At 44.1% G+C, this 26,720-nt stretch overlaps 1 protein-coding gene across 3 annotated transcripts; it reads right to left on the bottom strand.

Annotated features, from left to right (window-relative positions):
* Window positions 1–4,090: 4,090 nt before the first annotated feature.
* Window positions 4,091–25,933, bottom strand: LOC128454154 (enhancer of polycomb homolog 1). Of its 3 annotated transcripts, XM_053437423.1 has the most exons (16): window positions 25,649–25,933; window positions 23,669–23,758; window positions 23,332–23,488; window positions 15,654–15,813; window positions 12,372–12,517; window positions 12,003–12,209; window positions 10,981–11,129; window positions 10,678–10,825; window positions 10,391–10,555; window positions 10,104–10,193; window positions 9,435–9,583; window positions 8,756–9,189; window positions 6,007–6,128; window positions 5,770–5,908; window positions 4,676–5,036; window positions 4,092–4,397 (listed from the first exon to the last, which is right to left on the bottom strand). In XM_053437423.1, the coding sequence occupies exons 3-16, from the start codon at window positions 23,428–23,430 to the stop codon at window positions 4,325–4,327; spliced, it is 2,442 nt and encodes an 813-aa protein (XP_053293398.1). In that variant the 5' UTR covers window positions 23,431–23,488; window positions 23,669–23,758; window positions 25,649–25,933; the 3' UTR covers window positions 4,092–4,324. The 3 variants fall into 3 exon arrangements, with proteins under 3 accessions (XP_053293397.1, XP_053293398.1, XP_053293399.1); XM_053437424.1 differs by lacking the exon at window positions 23,332–23,488 and having other exon boundaries at window positions 4,097–4,397; window positions 25,649–25,932; XM_053437422.1 differs by lacking the exons at window positions 23,332–23,488; window positions 23,669–23,758; window positions 25,649–25,933 and adding an exon at window positions 21,865–22,032 and having other exon boundaries at window positions 4,091–4,397.
* Between the last annotated feature and the right edge of the window lie 787 nt (window positions 25,934–26,720).

Here is a 26,720-nt window from a genome sequence, read left to right as displayed (position 1 = left end):
GCCGGCTTCAGCTCGGATCACAGAGGAACGTGTTTGTAAGTGTTTTACATGTGTGAGATGTTCCTTCTGCACACAGGCCTCGTCATTAAACCTGAGTGCAGCTCAATGAAAGACTTAACTGTCAGCTTCAGGTCAAAGGTCAAAGGTCACAACTGAGGCCTGATAGTTGTTCGATCTAAATCTGGAGTCTGTACGTCTGATCTCCAAAGATCAACATCTCAGACGAGTTATTCATAATATACATTAAATTGTAAATAAAGCTTTTAAAAATGTAAGTATTTATTCAGATTGTGTGTTTATTAAACAGGGCTCATTTATAGATGCATGAAGTTAAAGATGGTTTAGCTGTTACTTCCAAATGCTCTTATTTTAGTTTAATTTCAAAATAAAACTACTTTAAATGTAAACTTCTTCACGTGCTGCACATGAGAAACACAGTTTGGCCGCTAGGGGGAACCAGATATTAACAGATCCTTGCGGTTTGTCTCCAGAGCATCTTGAACAGAACAAACCAGAGCGTCTCAGCCTCAGCCACAGGAAGCTGCTGGTTCTGCTGGTTCTGCTGGTTCGACGTCAAAGTGTCTCTGAGCACGTCACTCACGTCACGTGTCTTTGTAACTGGTCCTCAGGGAAATGGAAGAGGAAACGTTCTCTCTGGTTTCCAGGAACCGTCAAGGTCGTTTAACCCAAGCTGCTGGTTTCAGGTTGAACAGGTTGAACTTCATGATCCTGAAACTTTCCTGCACTGATCACTGAGGTATCTTCATCATCATCATCATCATCACTAACATTAGTACGACATAGTTACTGTGTCAGACCTGATTTATAGACAGTGTGTGTTTGTGTGCAGCAGAGAAATAAGACAATCAGATAAAAGTAAAAGCATCATCAGCTCTGACACACACACCTCACTATTCATGTCTCTCCAGTTTGAATTAAAAACCTCTCTTCTCATCTTCTCATCAGTAACCTCCCTCCTGCTTCCCTCCGGGGGAGGGGGGGGGGGGGGGGGGGACGACCTGTACAATATGAGATCCACAGAAGTGGAGCACGTGGGCGGCTGTGGAATCAGGATTCTCTCATGGCAGCGCTGCTTTCTGGGGGATTTCTGCAAACACCATCAAAAAAACCTCATAATTGAGTTTTGTTCTGGTCGCAGTGACTCGACAACTCGGTTACAACTCGTCCACCAGATTAAAGAGAGTAACACCAGCAATGATGGGAAGGGGCAGAATGTTCCCTCGTGTGGAGAAGCAGGAAACAAGGAGCAGGTGGAAGGTCCCAGTCAGGTCAAGCTGAAATGAACATGATGAGGAAGAGGAGTCAAACATGGAGATGATGAAGATGTTAACTTAGAAAGACGATAAGATGAAAGAGCTCTTCGGAGACGTTATTTCTGCAGCAGGATTTAAACATCGTGTCCTGACTCCAGCTGCTCTACAGACTCCAGCAGAGACCTGAGAGCTCTGGACTCCGACCTGAACAACCTGCAGCTGTGTTCTTCATGTGTGAAAGATGATCTCCAGAAAATGTCCAGAACATAAGAACCACAACACAGAGAACAAAAACCTCTGCCACCTAAACTTTTCCCTGTAAAAGAAAACTAATTTTAAATAGGAAATTAATGTAAACATAAATAAGACTGAGGTAATCGTATTGAAGACTTAGTTTCTTCATATTTCAGACCCTGAGTGAAACATCACTGGAGAAACAATGAAGACTTTCACACCGGAGAACAAAGTGAGACGCTCCAGACTGAGTGGGCTCAGAAACCAGACAACCTTGGTCGTCCCAGTTGGCCCCCTGACTCATCGGTCTTTAATGAGTGTGTGCTGGCTGCTCACCACGGCGCCCCCTGGTACCTGGAGGCAGCGACTGCAGACGAAGGTACAACAAGGTGAGTGGGAGATGAAGTCAGAGCACATGAAGACACCGAGGCTTCTCTGCAGCTCTGATTGGATTCTAAAGAAATTAACTTTGCCCAAAGCATCAGACGTTACTGAGCAGCAGCAGCAGCTCACACAGCGAGAGGCAGGAACACGCTGGATTCATCGATGACCTGATTCAAATCACTCAGCTGCAGGTTGCTCTGGTTTTCGGTTACACACCAAAGTTTAGGAGCTTCTCTCCTGACTCACAAAGTCTGTACAACAAGTTCTCTGGTAAATCTGTCTCATGGTTTCCACAGCGGACGAGCTGATCTGAGTCTCACGTCAGGAAATACAAATACTGCTCGTCTATATTGTTAAAACATGACGCATCTGTTTATCAAACTGTAATGAGTCATAAAAGAGTTATAAACAGCTGTGAGGTGTATTTTTCTATAAAGTCAACATGTTTTTGAAAATATTTAGAGATTAAATAATGAAATTTGGTTTGTTTTGGTTCTTTAGAGTCAAAGTCACTGGACTCATCCACACTGAATGTTCCTTTCCCCACCAATGAGGTACGAGGCCTTTATAACTGATTCTGCATGTTCCTACACAAACAGGAGACGCAGTAAAAGCTCCAGATGACAGACACACACACAAAAGCTGTGGCAGAGGTCATTTCCCACCAGACATGTCTGTACCTCCACCTTGTAGGCTGTAGGCTCAGAACATTCCTCACAGATACAAGGACACACACACACACAGATGATACACCGAAGGACAAAGACGACAAAAAATGAGACGTGAAGATCCAAACACATAATGCCCTGGATTTTTATTTCATTTTGTGACAATTCAAGAGGATTCTTAGTCTTTCCCATGAGAGAGAGAGTGTGTGTGTGTGTGTGTGTGTGTGGTGGAAGAGACCATAAAAATAAAACTCATGAATCAGCTGGGCCACTGGAATGGGCACTGGGATCTGTGGTACAGACAAAGACAAACTACAAGAAGCCTTGTTCAGTACCGAACTCTTCACAGAAGAGAGATTTATCTTTTTGTTTTGAGGTTTTTTCTTTATTTCCCAAATGAAGGCACCCGATAACTTGTAGTTCATGGCTTCTTCAGCCTTCTGGAGTTTTTAAAAAGTAGAGAAAACGTTTATTTTATTCATTTTTTTTCTTCAATTAATACACGTCGTCTTCCTTATTATGTAGAAGCTGGAATGATATAAATGTCAGTTACTGCATCTTTTAAACTCCCTTATTGTTTTTTTTGATTTTTTTAGATCAACAAGTAACAAAAGAATGAAGTTTTCTGTGAGAGGAAAATTTAAATTAAAAAAATGGTACAAAAATATTCTAAAAAATAAGGGGAGGAGGTGGTGGTGGTGGTGGGGGGGGGGTGTTATCTTTGTGAGAAAACAAAAAAGGGAAATAAATTCACCTGGTTCCAACCAGATGATCAAATCATACAAAAGCAGCATTGAAATCAATTCCTAAAAATAAACAAATCATTTAGTGCTTAGATGAGTCAGAAGCAGCAAAGGCTTCTGGGACAGAATCTTCATCCCCATTGTTTTGTTACTTGTCTCAGGAATAATATACGTATGGAAGAGCTCAGTGGAAACTGATCAACCCAACGACAAACTGACAACAAACAACGTCACACCCGTCTCTGCCCCGCGCCACAATCTGGGTGAGAGCGCCCCCTGGAGTCAATGTGGGGGGGGGGAATAGAGACGGGCGAACTCGTGGCCATGTTCACAACATCCCCAAAAAAAAAAGAATAGAACAAAAAGACAAGAGTTGTTTAAATCGAGCTGAACACTGACGACAGAACGGGGAACCGGTCGAAAAGGGGGGGGGGGGGGGGGTACAGTGTATAAAAAAAATAAAGGTTTGGAGGAAAGAAAAACAAAAAAACCCTTTTTGTAAACACGGCACAATAAATAGATCAGGTTCCGTTTCTGTGGCACAACGTTCACACTCGCACCAGTTTGTCGTTTTCTCTTTTTTTAATTTAGATTTGTCTTTTTTTCTTTTTATATCTCGAGTGCAAAACATCACAAATGAACAATTTCTGTATTCAAGTAATGTTATATACAAGAACAGGGAGGGAGGGTGGGGGGGCAGGGTGTGTGTGTGTGTGGGGGGGGAGGGGGATATTACAAATATGCAGTACTGTACATATAATTGCCATATTAAGAATTTACAGACGATCTCTTATTAACAGTAACAAATAAGGAAATTGGGGGGGGAGGGGGGGGCAGGGAGAAATGATTTTTTTGTACGAGATGAGCATTGCAATTAAGTCCCAAAACCGTTGCCATGGAAATCCAGCCTTGCTCATTGCATTCATGACTCTTACAAATGATGCATAGCACCAAAAAAAACAAAAACAAAAAAACAATAACACAAAGGAGTGGCTCTTCCTCTCGTGCAGCGAGCGAGAGGCTACGTCACCTCCATGGCCACTGTGTTCTCTGATAGACTGTTCAGTGCTGGCTTGTCCTGTTCATGATTCTCCCTGAGGACGACAAAGACACCACGAGGACAGTGAGACACAGCCAAAGGTTTGCATTCAAAGCACTTTCATAAATGTACATTTTACTTCAAGTAAGTGTTTTTATATAGTCAAGTATTTCCTGCTAATTTACCCTTTATTTAGAGTCTATGGTTTAAACTCAAGGTTTCTCTTCTGACACAACTAAATAAAGTATCATCATCTTTAGTCTTTTGACTTTGGCTGATGGAGCCTCACTTGAGTTATTAAATGCAGTTATGTGTTATTATTGATGTCCTCACCTGGGCACTATGTCCAGCGGCGAGGCCGAGGCCGTGGTGACCTTGGGTTTCTGACAGTTGCCGGTTGCGTGGGTGAACTTTAAGGCGGATGTGGACATGGTGGTGCTCAGTGTCCGCACTGCGTGGACACGCTTCCCGGTGGGAGCACCCAGACGGAGGCTGTTGTTTCCCAGCAGGACCTGAGTGGTGGCGGTGTTGGAGGTGGGGGGGTGGGCGGTGCCGTTGTTGTTACTGGTGGTGGAGGTGGAGCTGGTGGTGGTGCAAGGGTGGAGCAGGGCAGGCGTCGAGGAGGTGGTGGGAGGAGCTGGGGCGGCGGGGGATGGGGACACTGTGCTCGAGAGGTGCAAGCCCTTGTAGACACCTGAGGGGTCGAGAGAGGGGGAGGAGGTGGGGGAGGACAAGGGAGTGGGGAGGAGGAAAAAGTGGGAGGGAGTTAGAATTATTCTTAAAAGGAAAAATCCTGGATGTATTTATATTGAAACTCAGAACAGAATCTGCTCTGTGATGTAAAAACTGTTCAAATTCATAATAAACCATTGAAGTGAATAGAAAGTTTCCCAGCAGCTTGATTCAGTGTGAAGGATGATTCCTTAGTATCCTTCACACCAAGAGATAAATCCTGTCATAACAACTCTACACTCGACTGTAAAACCTTGTTTCATAGTTCTGCTGCGAGGTGAGGACCCTGTGAGGTCACTCATGAGATTTATTCCTCCGCTCCAATAAAGATTTACCCGCTGCTGATAGTCTGAGTTTTGGTTTTCGCTCCTGTTATCTGTGAAGGACGGATCAGCGCTGACACATCTGCAGAAGGATCTAGAATTAGATTCTGTTTTCTCACTTATCTCGATTGTCTGCAGCCTGACACGGGGGGTGGGGGGGGGGGAAGAGAGCGCTGCAGGTTGTGTTCCGTCTACTTTTATCTGCTCCTTCACTGTGACTCCATTGTGGGTTTCAGACGGTAATTACCTCACCCTCATTGTTTGCTTTGTCTGTTTATCGTCCCTGTTGGGCTCCACTTGGGTGGAGTGCACTTTAAAACTGGAGGGCTTTTAGTTTTCATGACCCTGAAGTTGTTCTTATAGATGTGGTACCTGAGGGGGAGAGGACGCCGTTGACTCCGCCTCCCGGGCCCAGCTCCTCCTTGGTTTTCAGGGCCAGCACTTGGTCGGCGGTGACGAGGGCCGAGGCGGCGAACTGAGCGCTGGCCTGGTCCAACGTGTTCGCTAAGCCCTGTGAGGAGAGAACAGGAGAAGATGGAGGTTAGAGAGGAAACGACAGAGTAAGACGTGACCACGACCGCCTGCCGCTCGACAACACAGAGTACTGACCAGTGTGCTGTTGGCAGTGTTGGTGCTGATGGCTTTCTGCTGCAGCTGGATCTGCTCCAGCTGCTGTTTCTGCATCAGGGCCAGCTGCTCCTGATGCTGCTGGTACTGTTCGGCTGTGAGAGCTGAGAGGGACAAAGGGTTCGTTACAAATCTGGAGACTCACATCATCATTTAACAGGGTTTTCTCTGTCTGTGGAAATGAAATACTCCAAGAAGATTCACACAGAACGATCCAGCTCTGTTAAATAATGTTCTCATGGAAAAGGAAGATGCAGGAGATCTTTCTTTAAACACATTTGACAGACATGTTTTGTTGGCAATGGATTCTAAAAAAAAATTGTCACAATAGACAGGACCCCCCCCCACGCACAATTTCAGTGGCTTCAATTGCAAAATTTTACTCTACAAAACAAAACCACTCATCACTGATTCATGAAGCCGTTTGAATTCTCAGTTTCCCTCTTCATTTGTCTTTCCTACACAACCTCAACACTCAGATTTCAACAGTACAAAGTATGTACTAATATTTGTATCGTTAACTGTTCTGATTCTGACCAAACCTTCGAGGTTCTTGGTGGCAAATGGTAATTCATAGAGTTCACTATCCCACTCAGGGAAGTGTTGTAAAACACTAAATGACTCAGATGCAGAAAGGTCTTTTCACTGTTGTGTTGGAGTTAATACTGTAGATCCTGATGAGGAATAACTGGAACTTAACCACTGAAGAACTCATTCTTACTGGTAAAAGTACAACTCAAGTTCTAGATGACCTACTGTGACACACACTGCCCACAATGACGGGGAAAAACTGTCACAGTCAAGAGTTTCTATTAAAAGGGTATGAACAATGCTAGAGACCATTTTCCTCTCTTGAAAGGATACCTGGACTTTTTGGCTGATACCAAGAACTGATCTGATACCAGTGCATAAAGAAAAACACCTAACATTTTCACAGTTGTAAGCTGGATGGAAGTGAGGATTGTTGTCATTGTTGTATTGCTGGTGCTGTAATTGGCAACACGACATTTTAGCTAGCTCGGGCTAACGCTACTGAAAATCACTTCCTCACCGCTCAAGAAAACTTTTACTACAGTACTACTACCAACATTTAAAATATGTGGCATCAGATCAAGACATCGATACCCAATGCAGTGTTTTCATCAGGATCAGAGGCCTTTACGATGCTGCGTCAGAACATGAGACTGAATCAGTGTCTGGTTTCACAGAGAGACTGGTGTTTCATCAAACTTTCCACATGTACTATGACCTACTATTAAGAGCAAGTTGGCAAGCTTCCTTCAGTTGGCTTTTGTCGTACACTTGATATTCCAGCCCTGGTTTACAGATATGAGGCTGCGTATGAAAGAAATCTGATCCTCCAATAAACACGAGCTCCAATTATCTGGTCCAACCTGATTTCTCTCCTGCACCTTCTTGCCTGCATTTTGTAAAAAGCTGACACGTGGTCTCATCTGCATCCACAACAATTGAACCTGTAAATATAATCCTAAATCTTTCTTCACTGGCTTTCTAATGATTAAAAAGTCCAACTCACAGATTGCAAAGTATCACGTGGCTGTACACCTCAGTGCAGTATTGATTCACTTATTAATCACGTGAGCCAGTCAGCTCCACACTTCACAGGAAACAGGATTCATCACTCTGCATCTCAAAGTCACACCTCCTCCTCTGGAACCGCTTCCACTGAGACTTCATGCTAATTTTATTTAATCAAAATACTGCTTTAAACCTTCTTTAACAACTTCTCTCTGTAGATTCAACCACTGCCTGTAGTCACTCTGCTCAGATAGTTTTTCATGCTCATCAAAACAAGCCCAACTCTCGTAAGCTGCTTGTAGTCACCCCCCCCCCCCCCCCCCCCCGCCCGACTGCCCTCGCTGTAACGCCACCGGGGACATGTGGCCTTCAGTTTGCATTCAACGCTCCACACCTTTGTCCACACACCCTGACAAAATCCTGCGCATCTCATGAATTCATCAAACCCAGTTTTAATTGACACCTTATGGACTGGGTGGGGTGGGAGGTGGGAGGTGATGCAGTATGAATGCAAAGTGACGCCAAACATCAACTCTCTCTCAACGCAGCTGGAGGACGGAGCAGACAACTGGGATTAAACACTCCCGACAAACAAATGGAAGTAAAAAGAACAAACTAGTTCATAAATATGACATGTCTTTTTCATAAATACCTTCTCTCATAAAGTTCTGATAATCAAGCATAAGTAAAAGTAGCAGTGGCAAACTTTCGCCTCCTGTTCACCTCCAATCTGTGATGGCAAGAGGCCAATAAAGCATTGGCTTCCTGTGGTGAAGCAAATCCACAGCTGGACCTCGTGTGAGGTTCTACTTTAGTGAGTTATAATCTGTCACATTTGGGTGTGTAACTTTGCCCTTAGAGTAAAAAAATATATTTTGGATCTGTCCCCTAAATCTAATCCACTCCAAAAGCTAATGTGTTGTGCTTTTGCCCATATCTCACCCTTCCACCAAGTTACTTAATAATTTCATGAATTACAAGATGTTTCTCAGCACAAATTTTTATTCACCGTCATTGTAGAGGAGGAACTGGTTTGTGAATATATAAATATACTTCTTCCGATGAAATGTTTTCATAATAAAGTCGCCCGATTTCACAGCAGAGGTCGTGGGTCTGCAACCTCAAGCTGCCATGAGTGCAGAACAGGTAAACCACAATTTGAAGGCAGTCTGAAGGCAGCCAAGCCTCTTACCAGCAATGGGTGAGGGAGCAGGGACCACCCTTGCCAGGCGTTGAGAACCAAAGGGCTGTCCCCCAGCTGCGGAGGCAGAGCCTGGGCGCTTCAAGCCTCGACTCAACCTCCTGAACAGGGGGTGGGCGTTATCCAGCTCGTGTAGTGGTAGTGTCCGTGGTCTAAAGTGCCTCCATCGACACGTCTTTATATTCAACAGTATCTGACTGAGGTCCGTGGAAGAGGGGGAGGACGAGGAAAGAGAGGAGTTGATGGAGGAGGAACTTCTGTCTGAGGTATTTGTTTCTGAGGTACTGGCGAACTTGTCGGTGGCTGACGGGCGTGACGTAGCTGTGGGAGGAGGGGGAGACGGGGGGAGAGGCAGGTCGAGCATTTCTGGATCCAGGCCGTGGAAAATGTTGTCATAGCCCGTGTGCGCCCTGTCCAGCAACACCCTGAGGAGAAGAGGAGCAGGTCAGATATTCTGCTGTGACACTACCACATCACTTAAGATTAACAGAGTGAGAACAAGTTTCACAACCAATCAATCATTTCCAAAATCAAGTAATCTACCAGTTAATCAATGAGAAAAGGACAATATGATGCAAGAATAAACATGTTTAGACAGTAAATTGTGTAGTCTGATATCTCACTGAAAGAGCACTATAAAATCCTATCTGCTGGATGGAGGTGAACTGACCTGCCGCCTCGTCCCTGGCGCCGGCGTGCCATGCCCAGGCAGCGCCGCGGCACGGTGAGTGTAGTGAGACTGTAGCGAAAGCGAGCTTCACCCAAACCGCCCTCCCAGCGATCACACCACGGCCAGCTGCCCACACGGTCCTGACGAGCCTGGAGAGAGAGAACGCATGGATCAATGCCTCAGACATTTGCGGCAGACATCTTTGCTTTCAAGTGTTTCCTTGGTGTATTTATGAAACACAGAAAAATACTAGAATCTTAGAAATGTGCACGTCTGTCCTCTGCTACAAAAATAACTGAGAAATGCTTTTGTATAACTGCTGCAAACTTTATTTGAGCCACTCTGCATTTAAACGTGTTAATTATCTATTAGGTTCACGTTTAACAGGGCAGTAAATCATAATAACTCAACAAGGTTAATTGTTCTCTTTTAACCAAAAGGAAAAGATCATTAAATTTGCCCTGTGACCTTCAACTACCAGCAGGGAGCTCGTTTGGCGGAGCAGAGTTTTACTTTAACTTTACGTTGTGGACATTCACATCGACCTTAAGGATCAGAGTTTCATTATCCCCACGGTCTGGTGATGATTAACTTCATTAACTACAACACATGAACCTCTGAGGAGCTTCTCATTTTACACTCTGGAGATGTAAAGATTATGTCACTTACAGCGTGGTACTGGCAGCCTGCTTTCCTGCGAAAGGCGTAGCCACCGTCTGGGTCGTTCTCCTCCTCTGCCTCCGAAGAGCCTGAGTGCAGCTGTGGACACAGAGGTCAGTCAGAGGTCACAAGCAGAACACTATTAATTAAAGCTGAAGCAAGAGATTCTGGTTTGACTACATGTCCCACACTCTCATGGGTTTATTAAGACAAAGTGCAGAAAAGACAGAGAAAGTTAAACAGCTCCCACAAACTTTCTCTGACTGGCTGTGATGTTTGTTTTGAAGCGTGTGTACCTGGGAGAATGTCTCGTCGTCTGAACTGGGGAAGTCATACTGGTTGAGGTCCTTGGCGTTGAAGACGACAGGACCAGGGTGGTGGGGGGTGCCCGACGACAGAGGCAGAGCCTTCTGCTTCTTCTCATATTTCCTCTTCTGCCGGGGAGCTTCCATCTTCTCGGGCTACAGGGGAAACAAGAGATGAGTCATGAGACACTGCTGCCCAGGGGCAAACACACAGTACCCTCTTCTTTTCCCAGCTTCCATGAAGGATCCAGACTCATGAATGGAACAGTGGGCCTCACCTTGGACTTGTAGTCCTTAAGGTCCATGTGGTCCTGGTGTCTGTACTGGTTGGTGAGAGGGACCAGAGGAATGATCTGCGGCCTCACCAGCGCACGTTCAGCCAGAACTTCTGCCATCACCTCACCACTGTAGTCCGACATGACGTTTCTGGAGAAGACAGGGGACAAAGGATTAGCCAATCAGAGTCTTGGACAGATCAAACCACTTGATTTGGCACAGTGGTCAGTCTGGTCCCCTTTACTTCAATGAAACTCTTTAGAACTGGACCAACTTTATTTCTGTACTAAATGCAAGAGCCTCACCTCTTCTCGAAGATCTCCAGAGTGAGGTGCAGCAGCTCCCTCTTGCTCTTCTCCCTCCTCTTGATCATTTCCAGGATGGTGACGGCTCGACTAAGATCCCTGCGTAACTTCAGCATCTTCTCATACGACGCCTCGTCATTCTTACGATTCTGAAAGTTCAAGAGAAGGAAACGTTAAAATCACTTGGGCTATAGACTAAAACACAATTTAAGCTTTAAAAAAAGAATTGGTCAAGAAAATGAACCAGTTTTATAAACATTAGTTACAACTTTACTACAAGTCGACTTATGTTCAGAAAAATGTAAAGATTTAAATCCATGACAAAGGCAAACAAGTTATCAAGATTATTACAAATTCATAAAATTACCACTTGGTGGCGTACATCATTTACAAGATGTTGGGAGGAAAGTGTCAAATCACAAAAATAAGAAAAGGGGCAGAGGTGATGTAAAAATCTATTTTAATCTCATGAGGTTCAGCGTTTCTCTGACTTCTTTTATCAATTAAAAGTTTATATATCGACAGGCCTCAAGTCTCGTAGCTTCTTTCCATATTAAAACTTGCCTCTGCCACAAACACCATTACACAAAGTAGCTCGGCTTGTTTATCAAACAAACAGATCGATTTAAAAGCAGACTGCATCTCACACTTAATATTTATTTACTTTAAGAGCAAAATGAAACAGAAAATACATTTTCATTTATGGTAAACAGCAGCCTCATTGGAAAACAAGGACTTAGGTTGTTGATCAGAAATGGAACCGACAAGCGTCTAATCTATCTTCAGAATAACACCTAAAGTTTGCGTGACAGCAATTACATGGATATGTAAATTCAAACTCTACCTGACAATTATCAAATAAGCAAAAGAATAAATGAAGTCTAGATGTCCTCAATTTACATCTCAGTTAAACAATGTAAGACTTTCCAGATGTTTCAATGAAGACTATCACAGGGGACGGATCTTGAAATCGTCCAATCACAGCATGGTAGTAAGTGAGATAAAGCATTGCGTCAACCGACCTTCCTAGTTTGCATCTTCTCTGTGCGCCGCCGGAAGGCCACGTAGGGGTCACTGGTGCTGGAGCCGTCTCGCCTCTCCTGCTTGACGTTGGGGATGAGCGAGTTGGCCTTGCTGTTTTTCCTCTTCCGGCTCCAGTAGTCGAAAACCTCCTTGATGAGCTCGTCGTCCTCCTTCAGCAGCAGTTTGGCCTCCGGAAGACTCACCGCCTAAAAGATACAAATTGGGGGTTTAATCATTGTCCTACCATAATGGAAATACCAGAAAGACCAGTGCAGACTCATCGTGCACTGGTCAAACAGGTATTTTATTAAGCCTTCTTTCCAGCCAGATGTTTTTGGGTGAAGATGGAGACTCAAACAGTTGCCCACCTGCTGTCCGCTGCCTTTTTCCAGCCTGTCAATCATCTCCTCAAACTGCAGGAAGCTGATCTCCATCTTCTTCTTCAGCTTGATGAGGAACACCTCATCCTCCGAGTCCAGGTCATAGTCCGGCTGCTCTGTGTCCAAGCTGAAAGCTGCAGGGAGAGAGAGGAAACACACTTTAGATACGAGTGCATGGAATGATGAAGAACTGCAGGTTTGTGATCAATGGAAGAAAAATGTCAGTATAGGGAAACTTCACCATTTTCAACTTCGAAGGGCGGTGTTCATATGAGGGCAGCATAATAAGTCTAACCTAGTCATGTGTAATAGAGGGTTGAGCTGATTGGGGGAAATATATCACATCTTTTTCATATTTTAAAAGTAATTCAACGCAAGAGAGCAGAACAGTAAATCACAAGAAGCTGCCAAAAATAACTCATCAGCAATGTGGAAATGGTTCAGCCCTGCAGACTCAGACATTTTCAAAGCAAACTTATCTGTAAACTTAATCTGGTAACAACTCTGGAGGTAACACAACAAAACTCAACCACTTTAACAGAAAGTAGCCAAAGGAAGGAAAGTCGGTACAACCTCCCTCATCTGTATTTCACAAAGTCCTGAAACAAACAGATATCATGAAGAAACTATTACACAGGCAGCAGCAAGAACTAAACAGTATTCCTCCTCACTGTGAAATGTATTTGACACAAAGCTTGAGGCATCAGGTCTTTTCTGCTGCTAAAAGCTGATTTCAATCCCCCCCCAAGGAAATCTGATACTAACAGACAGGAAATGCAACATTACAGAACTTAAGTCATCAAGTCATTTTTCAGCCAAGTTCTCAAAACTTACTCTGAAATAACAGATTTTCTACAAACCCTGACATTATGTTATTGTTTGAGATGCAGCAAAGAAAACTAAAACTCACTCAAGATATTCAAAGTAATGGAGAAAGCTTAAGCTTATAAAGGAGAGAAGATTTCCATCAGTTGGGTAGCAGGTCACATAATTACCCAAAATATCCAGTTTTCCAGCCAGTAGCATAAAAATAACTAGAATTAAGTGCCTGGTTTAAAACTACCAACATTTAATATATTTCTGGTGTCAATCAGGGCAATAATGTTATATATTCATCGCCTCCATATACTACAACATGGAAGCAAGGTTGCTACCTCCACAACAGTCACTTAGAATCCATCATTTAATGAGCAAGAGTTTAGATGACAAGGTTTTCAGAACCTTCAAAAGGTCAAAAGAGCCAAATTTACAAAAATTGTATTATATCAATAAGTTAAAGCATAAAATAAAGGTCATCTCCTACAATCATTGCAAATGCTAACCCGTAGGTCTGTCACTTATTTGTAATTCAAATTAAAAGGGAAGAGGGGACTGTGATGACCGGTTTAAATTAAAAATATAAAACACGAACACTTCCGAGCAAATCCGCCCTGAGGGGACATTCGTGACTCAGAGAGTCAACGAACAAAAGGTACCACACAACTGTTGTACTTCTCACAACAGCAACCACACAGGCAGGCAGTTTCTCTCCCCCCCCCCCCCCCCCCTTCAGACACATGGAACAGGACTGACTGGCTCTAATAGACGGTTAAGATGATCTGTCTGTTATTTAGTGTAAATACATTAAATCTCAACCGACCCAGTAACAGATGGACCCAACATTACCAACAGTTTAATGGAGCCTGCATTAATGCATATATTAATGATAAAATAAAAAAAAAGGGACACACTGATTATTTATAAAAGGTCAGAGGTTCATTATTATAATTTTAGTTGAGGGATCTGCCCTTTTCCTGACGGTTTAATGTGAGCATATTTTATGACTTGAGAGACAGAGAAATATAAAAGTTAATAATTTAATACAGCCCAGCCTTTCCTCCGTGAACAGTGAGTCCCGTCAAACCTCAGACTAATTCAGATCACTCCACATCCGAGTCTCACAACTCACAGCGGCTGTTAAAATGTGTGTTAATTCAGCTGTGGTTTGTCTCACTGCAAGAACACAAATCTGTTCAAATCAAATTTAACAGGTTTCTGTCGAGTCTGCAGTCACCACACTGACAAATGTAGAGCAAACAATACGCAGGGCTGAGAATATGCTGCTTCAGCTTTAAAATGATAACCACAGTCAAAACTTAATTAGAGCAAATCATTTTCATCTTGAGCAGCAATCAATGCAGCGGAGTTTGAAGGACGAGATTCACGGTTATTGACGAGATTCGTTTGTGAAGTAGATCTGCAGACGAGGACGTTTCTCACATGAATGGAGCAGGAGACAACTGTGTATGTGGAGCTTTAGATGTTTTTGTATAAAATATTAAACTTTCATGGCCTGAAAATAACCTCAACAGGATTTTCTTCACATTTCAGAGTGTCTCAACCCCTGAAATTTGTTCAACAGCCATTTGACAGACCAAAACATTTGTCATTTCAGCGTTCGACTGATAGCGGCGTCTCGGTTTAGGGCAAATTGTTTCCCTTTGAGGAACAATCGTGGCAGCTACTTGTGACACAGACAGGCCGACTGAGCTGAGCCATCAGGGAAACTCATTTTGTTTGACGCATTATTTGACAACTCATTAAAAACATTTGTAAAAACACATGCCTGAAGCCATTTAAATGATTGTCAGAGAGAACAGACCTACTACCTCGGCCTGGGAGTCATTAACAGAAAATATCTGGAAAAATAAAGCAAAACCATCGCACCCTCCACGGCAGAATTCATACACTGCTGAGAACTCGTCTGACTGTCTTCATACGTGAGAGACACATTCCAGGAAATGTCCAAACCCAAGTTTCCAGACATTTTCCAGAGATATTGCCCGAGAGCCTTCATTGAAAGGAACCAACTTTTTTTAATCAGCCTGTCTGCCGCTCAAGCTCTGCAGCCAGCAAACCTCTTCACTGAAAGTTTCCCTTTTTAATGCTATGGCTATACAAGTCACATCAGGTCACCTTTTCATTGGATTAAAGCTGTTCTGGGGAAACTCTTCAGAAGCCTCTTTATGGTCCAAAAGTAAATTTAATGACACAACACAGGTCTCAAGTGATGATTTACAAGGGAACAACTCTCCTTAGATTACACTAATGGGGACTATTCTGCTCATTATTTTGATCTGCAGTCCCAAAGTGTCACTTAACACATCAAACATAATAGAGGAAAACACAATTATCACCTAATGAAACAAATGAGGGGCCTAACCTGCAACAACAAACCCATCGGCACTGCATTCTGCATCACACACTTTGCCATTAGAGAAGCCCACTCACGCTGTATGTGAATTAGCTGCTTTGGCATCTTGTACTCTCCAGGGTAGAGGGAGTCGTAGTAGGTGATGTCGCTCTCCGCCTCGGGGACCGGGATGACCATGCTGTCCCGTTTCTCGCCATATACCTGATGTGCGGAGATGGCCCGCTGGAGATGGTGTTCCTACAGAGACACAGGTAGAGGTGAGACACGAGGATCACAAAGACATTCCAAAACAGAACTGCCAGGTCACATGGAATATAGAGAGCCTAAATAACAGTGGTGCCACGTTTCACGTTCTGAAGATTATGCATATTGGTCCTAATTGGAAATACATTTTTTTTTTTAAACAAGCAAACCAATTGAACGACAGAATCAATCAAGACTGGTCGTTTATAACAAGCAAAACAACAAATCAGTATCCGATTTTCCTCTAATAACGACACTTTAAAATAACTGCCTAAACATAACTGACTTCACTTTCAAAATTACAGCTGTATTCACAAAAATATGTTTCTCCTTTCAGCAGATCTAATACTACGCTGTAGAAACTAGACATTCCCGAAATGCAAAAGACATCTTTTATTCTTTTTGTGAGGAAAACCCACTGACTCATGTAGATACCAGCTGAGAGAATCCGTTAAGAAGGAAGCTAACGATTATCCAGTTTCACAATAAGTAACATTTAATCTCCGTACAGGAACAAATAGAACTGCCAGGAGACTCGGAAACATTAAAACATCTGGTGCTAAGTCTGCACTCAAACCGTCAGTCAGGCATTTAAGTCTTCATATGTGGAGGAAATTCCTGATTGGGCCAAGAGGACAAATCTAAACCTGCCCTCCATCCAATCACTCTCCAGACAAACACAGACAGAAACTTGAAACCGTTTTTGTCTCCAACTCTCAGTCAGTTATCCTTATCTACCCGCCGCCAGTGTGAGGAGAGCCTGCTGCTGCCAAACCCGCTGAGGGCGACCGTGCCGGAAGGAAGGCAGACAGGCTGGGAGGCTGATGAACTGGTTTGCTGGCGGGCTGCTTGTCTGAGGAGTCACAGTCAGTCAGTCTGTCGTAGCAGTAGAAAGGCTTTTGGCCCAGAGCTGGGCACAGAGCCACTGGCAGGCGGTCTGTCAACAAGGCAGCGTAGCTCGTACAACCCCTCTCTGGGGACAAGGTGTGTGTTTATTGTTTCCCCTGCGGCTGGGGAGGGGGGGTGCAGAGAGTATGTGCGTGTGTGTCCTAGGAAGATGACAGAATGAATGAATGGCTCACATTAAGTGAGTGTGCGTGCACAGCTGAATGTGAAAGTCTGCTACTGTAAATGCAAATGGCCCGTTACGGTTGCATGGTTCCATGGAAAGCACCAAATGACAAAGCAGCCCCATCACATCGGCTGCTGTAGAATACATCTGCCAGCGTTAAGTAAAGGAAATACTGCATTAGAATGTATGAAGCAGCTTCATGCAGACTCAATCTATGCTGACAACTTTCCTAAAGAGATAATTTTATGAATTTTAAATTGTCAACCTTATGCTGCTCCGATAAACTCAAAGTCCCTGCTTCTTCAGCTGCATTCAGACATGTACTTTCCAGAACATTTCCAGAGGGGCATACTTGTGTCCTTGTCAATAGCCAGGCCATTGTACAAGTACTTTAAATAAACGGGGATTGTACATCATGATAAAATTACTTTACATTGAGAAATGTCAGATCTTCAGTGTTTGTCATCTAACGAGGGGCTTATACAAAAACAAGTCTACACTTTGGTATAAAACATTTATACCGTCTTGTTTTTTTAGTCCCCAACTGTTTTTTGCTATGCAGAATTAGGAAAGAGGGTAATGGTCCGGCAAAGACCTATTATTTATATATTTATATATATATATATATATATATATATATATATATATATATATATATATATATATATATATATATATATATATATATCAACGATTCCTGTACATTTATTCCAAATGTGACAGTATTTAGTTACAGAAGTACTGTAACATAAAGGCTCAAAAGCAGCACTGTAATAATTAGCATCATTAAAACTGAACTGTTTGGAGGACAGGTAGATCCTGAGATGACCCGACCTGATATTGTGACCATCAGTACGTGAGCCGGTCTTTATGGGCTTGGATCATCTGGATATTGTTCTAAACTAAGTCTGCCTTTGGCAACACATGAAAGCCAGGAATAAAAGGCTTATGAGAGGAGAAACACAGGGAGGCTAAACTGTTTTCACTGGGTTAAATCAGGCTACGTGTGCTGCTGCTCAGAAACACCTCCAGCGGAAAACAGAAGACTGACAAAAACAGAGCAGGGCTCGGATCAATGAGTCTTTTTATAAAGAGGCCAAACGTTGAGCAAGTCAGTGCTTCATCATATTTTAACAGATGGTTCTTAAAGTGGAAACACTGCATCGGTCTAAGTCTACAGAGAGCTCGTCGTTTTTAGACTCATGGACGCTCCCAGCAGAGAACTGGATGAATGGTCTTTGTGGCAATAAAAACAAATGGTCCTCGACACTTCCAGCAACACCTTGAGGACACAACGTGCTGTTCTACTGAAAGAGAACTATAATAGATGGAGACATTGCAAACTACGTATTCAAAATATTTCACATGCACAGTGAATGAACATATTTAAGACTTAAGCAGTTCAGATTACATTCTAGACCTTTCAATCTAAAAGCCAGGACAACAAAGGATGAATGAACACAACAAATTATTTATAGCAAGTTGAACATTAAGGTAATGCCCATTACATACAAATATATCGGCTTCTAGTAGAAATAACCCATGTTTCATGGTTAAAGCTAAAAGAGGATGTTTGGAAAGTTAACTTTCTGGTGTGACCTTGTGTCCCATCATGTTGTTTCAGTTTCTGTGCACTGCACTAAATCTGATTTACTGCCTCCTGGAGCCCAGTGCTCATCAACACCATTTGGACTTTCGGGACGAGCAATATTCCACAGTCTGTTATACCCGAGGCGAGTGACTGATCGTACTTTACATTTATGGCGCCATGTGCTCCGACGATCTGTTCGGAGGACGTAGCTTGCATAACCTTCATGTTCCCACCTGATCTCTACATTCCCCTGGCAAATACCTAAACCTCCGGATCAACTTCCTCTGACATCTCCACTATGAGAAAGAAACTCATAAATCAAATGGCCGTGAGCAGAATCACGTCAGCTGCCAAACCTAATCGAGCTACTTGTTTGTTTACGTTCCAAGCCGTGGCTATTTGCCTGAGAGTAAATGGACTCAGATTGAGGTGAAGAGTCACAAATACAGAGCATTGGCTGGTGCTCTCACACACACACACACTCAACTTTTTCCTCTTGATCTGGCTTTTTCACACACACTGGAGTCCAGAAATAGCCTTTTTAAAATGACCGAATCGATCACTGTCAAGTCCGCTGAGGCAGCCAGAGCCGCCTCCACCTTCTCTGGTCTCGCCTGTGACAGTTACTGTCCCAGACACTGTAAATGCCTCTTAACGTGATGGACAGCCACTGGGAATGGTCTAGTGGAGCTGTCGAGGGACAAACGGCTACAGTACAAAGTGCAGGTTATGCACTGCGTGGGAGAGGATGAGTTTTAACATCCAGTCTGAGCGGGGTGGGAAATTAATGGCGGCCATCAGACTGCGTTTTTGGCAGCGAAGCAATTTGCAAAATAACAGAAATTTTCCATTCCCTCAAAAAGCGGTGGCTAATAAAAGACAGAGGCAGAGCCAACAAGATAAGTTTGTCAGATTAAACCATGATTCCACTACTGTATAATAATACAGTGAAAGCAATTACTACAAACAGGCAGTGTACACACAGTTCTCTTTCATTCATGGATCAGCTACTAGAGAATTCCTGAATTCACAGGTCAGTCTCAGGACTGGTTCCAGCTGAGCTTTTCCAATCTGGCAGACTGGCTGTGGAGTTTGATTCAAGAACCTGCCCCGAGGCTGCTGTTAGTTTCCCACGCTGCCCACGTGCACGTCAAAACAGAACTGTCAACAGTGAGAGCAAGAGAAACAGCTGACAGAAGCAACTTTCACTTTCACAGCATGTAGCTGGCAAAGACTTTGGACAGGTGACATGCTCCAAATTCCCAAATAGCAAGGTCAGACTGTGACAAAGTGGTGGCATGCCAGAATCGGAGTGTGTTTGTGTGTGTGTGTGTGTGTTTCTGAGTGCGAGTACAAGAACTGTTATGGCAAAGAGGCTCACACAGCAGATGCCTGTGGGTTCCCACCACGGCCGCGGATATTGACCTGACTTTCACCCAAACGTAAACACAGGACAAAGTGTCTGGCCCAAAACAAACAGGCCGCACGTGCTGAGGGAATTTCCGCGATGACAGCTCTCCAGTGCAGCCGCGCCGCCTGAGAATTACCAAACCACAAATACCAGGCTGAGATATGACTTTTAAAAAGAGCGTAAAGGCAGCGGCAGAGAGAGTAAGCCTGTAGTGTTGTGCTCAGTTAAATGTTTGAAACGAGCAGGGACGAATAAAGAAAGGCTCCGATCTAAAAAAGACTCACAGCTCAATATTAAAAGCTTTCAAGTAGCTGAGTCAGGAAGTGTAGGGACACCGCAGTCACCCTGTGGACCACAGAACAGAGAGAGGGGAGACAGTGCGGTTGAGGAAAGAGACACATGCAAAACTGATGCTCTCTTAAAAACACGTGCAGGAAATGTAAGATCTTTGCTACTTGAGCTCAAACACAGAAATGCTGGCCACTGAAATCTGATGAGGGACTGGTTAAAAAGTAATGCATCTAAAACTCACAGCAGAATGCTCCAAACACTGAGTGTCTGGCAGGCAGCGGGCCTTGGCCTCTACCTCTTATGATAATATCACTGTTACATAACAAAACGCTCCAGCTGAGCAGAGTGCAGACTCTGAAGTGACAGCAGCCCCCCCCCCCTTCCTCCTCCTGCCCTGACCTCCTCCTGAGCGCCACATGCCGCTGGTCTGCCGGCCCGCTGTGCGATCTGACACACTGAACCCCCGACACCGAACCCTCCAGGGGAGCAGGGAGGCCGACCGGCTGCAGCAGCTTCACACTGAGCAGCAGTGAGATTCCCTCATGTACTTGCCCTTTACATTTAAACATGAGTCAAACCTGCTGGGCTGCAGAGCTGCACCATCGGAGAAGTCTATACACAGCTTGTGGGACCGGGTTGTCTGACAAATGGTACAAACCACAACCACAATAAACTGTGAAGCTCCAAAGAGATGCATAGATTACAATAAGATAACAACAACACCCCTGTGCTGTGCTACACAACCCAGAGAGAGGCTGACTTTGTTTATTTACCTGCCTCAGTGGCCGGTGCTTCTCTAAACCTCACTCATGTGCACTTCTCTTCTCAAGTGTCACGAATCTGCTCTGAAGGAATATTTATATCGGTCAATGAGCTGAAATCGGATGCGTTTATCTGGCAAATCCAATGTAAACACTGAGAAATAGATGTGTCTAATGGCTACAGCAGCTGATAGCAACGCGAGAGACTAAGAGAGATGTCTTTAATAAACAACACAACCGTCCTGGAGCTGCAGAAACACCGGTCAAACCACGGCTGCAGATGTTGCAATAATAATGACAACAGCTGCATTATGCACCGCTCGCATACAGACAACCAGTTAGAGCTGAGACACAACACAGACACACACAACAACGTGCTAACAGCTACATGCTAACGTGCTCGGATATAACAACAAGGTGGAAACTGTGTCCACACACGCAGTGTCTGGGACAGATGTTCAGTAAACATCTGCAACGTTGTTGACATCTGCCTGACAGGGGCCACGGAGCATATGGAAGCGCGGGCTCCCCCTGGCCGCGGCCCTCCGCCACTACAGGCCCCCGCACACTGACAGGCGAGACAAAATGTCGGAATAGCAGAAGTCACATGATCCCTTTGTGCTCAGAAACTCGTCTCACGCACAAATTAACCGACCAAACCCACAGATTCCCCCTGATAAATACACCCAGCGTCCCCGCTACTCCCGCACGCGGCCCCGGGTCCCGCACATCGGACCTCCGCGGCTACAATATGTCGCGTTTCTTCCCAGAAAAAAACCCGGCGGCCATTTTGTGAAAGCTTGCGCAGAGACAAGAAAAAAAAAACAGAAAAAAAAGAGGGACGCCTGTGATGGTGGAGAGAAGAAATAATAAAATAAAAAACCCCAGCGTATATTCACAAATTTATTACAAATCATACCGATTCCTCTTCCTTCTCCATCCCCGTGGGCATCTGCGGCACCGCCCGGTTAATGGACGCATATTCGTGCAGGTCGGGTAGGTCCACGCAGCGGAAGACGGGCAGCGGCTTGGACGCGTCCAGCGCCCGCGCCCGAAACGACAGTTTACTCATTTTTTCACAGTTCGAGTCGCAACGGGAACGGGTCCGATCTGCGTGAAGTCGCCGCGGAGCCGGGCGGAGCTCTCATGGAGGCTGCTGTGCGGTGGCGGCGCGGCGCTAACGGGCGGCGGAGTGGCGGTCGCTGGGTTTTTAGGGCGTCGCCAGCGGAGCCGGGGGGGAAGGCCCGGATCTCGGTAGCTCTCTCTCGGACTGTTTTCCTCCGACGCTCCGCTCCCTACCGGTGGTTCAGTGCGCCATGGACAACATGGCGGACATTTAAAAGTCTTTTGCGCTGTTTGGCTCGGAGCGGTCCAACCCCCACGTCGAGCACCGACCATTCCCGCACCGGCCCGAGCGCTTGCGCGGTGCGGGGTTTGGGGGGGAAGGGGTTCGGTTCGTTAACGAACTCATAAATGATTGAAATAAACATTAGGCGCCGCAGACATGTACATTAATAAGTAAAAGATTATTTATTGATGAGACTTTTATTAATTAAAAAGGGAATTCAACGTTACACTGAAAAAGGTCCAAATAACTTATATATTCAATTATTGGAATTCACCAAATTGCTGAATCAATTAAAATTATAAATCAAGAAAAATATATAAATACGTGTTTATTCAGTAGAAGACATTTTATATTCAATTCAGAATAGATAAAAAAGATATTGTTAATGTCATAAAATTCTATTTGCAAAAGTTTAAAAAAGATATTGTCAATATGAGAAGATTTTATATAATTTGCAAAAGTGATACGATATTCTTAATGTCATAAAATATGATATAATTTGCAGAAATAAAAAGATATTCTTAATGTCAAAATGTTAATTTGCTGTAGTGATCAAAAGACAACGTCACAATGTTGTATATCATTTGCAGTGTTTATATACAATGGACGCCACAAGTTTTTGTATATTTTGCTCTAGTGATAAAAGGCTTTATTGTGAATTTATTAATGTGCAGTCATTGAATATTTAGATTATAAGATCATATCCAATTTTGTAGAACTCTAAATTCATCTAAAAGCTCAACTAAGTTTATTCTTTTTATAACTTTCATTTAATGATGCATTAATATGATATATGATGCTTAATTGATTATTGATATTATATTGCAGTCTTGCCTGGTTTAATTACACCCGCTACCCTTAAAAAACTGTAAATACTTATATTAAATCAGGTTTGCAAGTTGTATTAAATCAAATACTTTACTCTGAAGATGTATTATCTGGTACTGTGTTTTTTGCTTTAGTACAAAACCAGAGGAATACTATCTTTACAAGCCAACACCTCAAACAACCCAGAACAAACTGCTCCTGCAAACTGACCTGAGAGAAGCACTCCCATCCACTGAACCTTATCAAGCAGCATTGATCCCGGAACAGATAATGATTAAAGAAATGTTTGTTGCAGGTGAAGTGCTTCATGTCACCACGTTCACCTGGTGAGCAATGTCGCCCTCGTCTGGTCTCACAGGCAAAGGACCTGGATTTTCAGGACAGGACACCATCATGTGTTCGAACTCCAGTACAAACACACACTTGGTGAATATTGATATCCAAAGCACTGAAGAGAGCTGACGTATGATGAATGTTTACTAAGTCTGCCACACAACCAGAGCCAAAGGCAGCCACACAAGGAGTTTTTCAGAATAAAATACCTTACCTGTTGATGACATTGGGTCTATCCAGGGTCCACCCAGGTGAATAGATGTCTTCTTATCATCATTAAATCCACTGACGCCATCGTGAGGACCTGAGAGCCAAGAGCAATGTGGGACATTTAGTAAAAACTCTGACAACGGCAACAAAAACACATGACGACAACTCAGCTACAGGAAAGAAATAAAACCTGCAGGTGAGATGTAGAGCCAGAGGCGGGACAAAGACGGAGCATTCGTCCACCACCTGATCACGATTGTCCAGCGACCACACCTGGCAGGGTTCACAGGTTGAGCCTAATTTATAATGAATTCCTCTCAAAAGGATGAATTGATTATTTGAATCTGTATATTAGCAAACTAACCAGTGTTAGGTGTGAAAAGCATTTCACCTCTCTCCCTCTGGAATGTTGAAAAACATGTACAGATATTCAGGCTCCTCAGCAGATGAATCCTCATGACTTTGGTGGTCCCCTTATCTTTCCCATAGCGCCACCATGAGGTTCAAATGTTGTGTGTGAAATGTTTCAACTACTTCGACTGCCAGGATGTCTGGGACAAATATTTGTAAGCTCTCCAAAGGATAAGGAGTTTAGCAAGTATTCCTTTAGCTAGAACTATTAATAGGTTAATTTTATTAGTGATAAACCCTGCACAGACGTTTTCCAACTGTTATATAATGAGAATGAAATCTAAACAAATTCAGGGTTTAACCTGGAACAAGATCTGTTATGCAAAGCATCCATGAGATAAAAAGCTCAGGAAACACATGAAACCACAGGGTACACATTTCTATTTAGTTATACTTGTGATACATGATCACTACAGTATCAGCAGTGTCGTGATGCATAGCTAACTGACTAATGCTTTTTGATATATTCACATGTTGCTATGTTGAAGAATTGGAGGCCCTACATATATAGAATATTTAAAAATGACACATTTCAGAAGTACGTTTTCTCTTCAGCTGTAATAATATTGGGTGGCGTCGTCCACAATGCCCTGACATATTTACTGAATCACCAGCCTATGTAATGTACTGTTAAATGAAAGTAGAGTCAGGGCCTGTGGTTCCTGTGATTGTGCGTAAATGATAAAACTTTGCTCGTTCTGCTTTTTTCCACATTCATGTTTCCGACACATACTTTGTGCTGGCTGGCCTCCCACTGTCCCCTGAGGGTGGGGCCTGTCACCCAACACCCAGACGTCTGTCTCTGCTGAATTACACCTCATTTCACTGGATATAGAACCAAGCAGCTGCAGTAAACAGGCTTTTATAACGAATTATTAACTAATAATGATCCTGCTGGTCACTGTGAGGCAGATCTAATGCAGGCTGGGTGCAGGTCTACTGAACTTCATATTGACAGAGGGGGCCAAACACTCATGATCCCCCTCCCCCCCGTTTGAGTCCTTGTATGGTCGAGGTGGCTGTAGGTGGGGGGGGATAACGTGAGGGATCCAGACCCATGCAGGCCAGGGCCAAGCAGTTCCCTGGTCGACCACAGCAGCTGGTCTGGCGCTGTTCAGCCTCACACCCTTCACAGTCCTCACATCCAGCGATTATTACATTTCAAATGATAAGATGGTGGAAAGATTAATAAAATAAAAGAAGCCCCCTGATGTGGAATCATGTGAAAAACTGAGCCTCTCATCGACTGAGATGTTTCCTCTGCCCGGGAGACGGATCCGGTTTCTGACTCCTTCTGTCGTTAATGTCACAACTACACAACTACACAACTCGACGGTTCTTGTGGCTGAAATGAAACCCCCACTTCCCCCGGACCTCACGGATCCACCCCGCGGCCCCTCGGCTGACCAGGTGCCCGGGGAACTGGTGCCTTCAGCGGCTGAATCTCATCCAGCTGACCAGCCAGGAATTTGATTGCGTGTATGAAATCATCTGATGCCAGGAACACTTTTCACGCCGGGCCTGTTTCGTGTCTAAAAGGCGGCCATCGAGCCGGAGGAGGAGAGGTACTCACCGGGAGGATCCTCCGAGAGTCACGAGACATTTCTTCAAGTTTAAAAAACCCAGAGATCCATCAACACGACGCAGCTTCAGCCCGGGAGGCGCCCGACGACCAGCGGCGTAAGCCCCGGCCACTTCCCCCGCTTGTCTCCACCGTGAGGGGGCTCTCGCTCGGTGCTCCCGGTGCTCGGAGCCGCTCTCCGGTTCGTATCCTGCCCGTCAAAGACGCGTTTCTCTCGGGGAAAGTCGATGTTTAGCGGCCGATGTGAAACTGGAGCGCTGGAAACCAAAGTGCCACTGTTGGGGGTTAACAACTTTACTGTGAAACACGGCTTGTGATTGGCCAGCGGCGGCCACCAATCACCTGTAGAGAGCCCCCCCCCTTTCTCCCAGGGCACGTGACGTCTCTATCAGCCCCTGTGATTGGCTGAGGGTTTTCTACACTCTAATGAGGTTCTACTTTTATTATATATCAATTTAATTGAAACGCAAAATCATACTGTACATTATCTATAGTCCCCTCGTATCAATATAAACATATATTAAAGGTTCAGTGTGTAGAATCCAGTGACATCTAGTGGTGAAGGTGCATGTTGCAGCCTTCAGTTGTCATAAAAACTCCCAAAGGTGTTTAGTTTGTCCACTCTTGGCTACTGTAAGAAAAACATGGCAGCCTCCGTACAGAGGACCCAGTCTGGAAATATCATGTGTCATCGTTTCCTTCATGTGATCTCAGACTGATTCCATGTGGACATCAGGGTCAGAAGTTTACTTCTCCATGACTGGATGTCAAGCTGCAAAATAAATCAGCACTGTGGTTTTTATTCTTCTGGTAAATATTGGGTCTTGATGAGAAAACTATCTATAAACATCACAATGGTATGTTCCTCAATAGACTTGTGACATTTCATCTGCTCGACTCATTTCAACAAGCTCAGTTTGTCAGGATTAGTGTTGAGGTTTCATTCACTGACCACTTCCTCCTCCGTCTCGTGTTGTGTTGTGTTTTGGGACCACGGATGATAATTAGCTTGTTTCTCCATTAGATTCATGCACATCAAGGAGGGGGCGGCTGTGGCTGAGGG

Source organism: Pleuronectes platessa, chromosome 13 (assembly GCF_947347685.1).
Source record: "Pleuronectes platessa chromosome 13, fPlePla1.1, whole genome shotgun sequence".
NCBI classification, from domain to species: Eukaryota; Metazoa; Chordata; class Actinopteri; order Pleuronectiformes; family Pleuronectidae; genus Pleuronectes; species Pleuronectes platessa.
Note: the sequence above shows the minus strand (reverse complement) of the source record. Positions and strands in the feature narration are given on the sequence as shown.

Bases quoted from the DNA above. Each gene is read 5' to 3' on its own strand.
- LOC128454154 (XM_053437422.1), bottom strand. From the start codon at position 22,017: ATGAGTAAACTGTCGTTTCGGGCGCGGGCGCTGGACGCGTCCAAGCCG. The intron at 9,584-10,103 runs GTAAGTGACATA...CTCTCTCTCCAG, and splicing joins CAGGCTGCCAGTACCACGCT to GCTCGTCAGGACCGTGTGGG. The intron at 9,190-9,434 runs GTCAGTTCACCT...TCTTCTCCTCAG, and splicing joins CGCCAGGGACGAGGCGGCAG to GGTGTTGCTGGACAGGGCGC.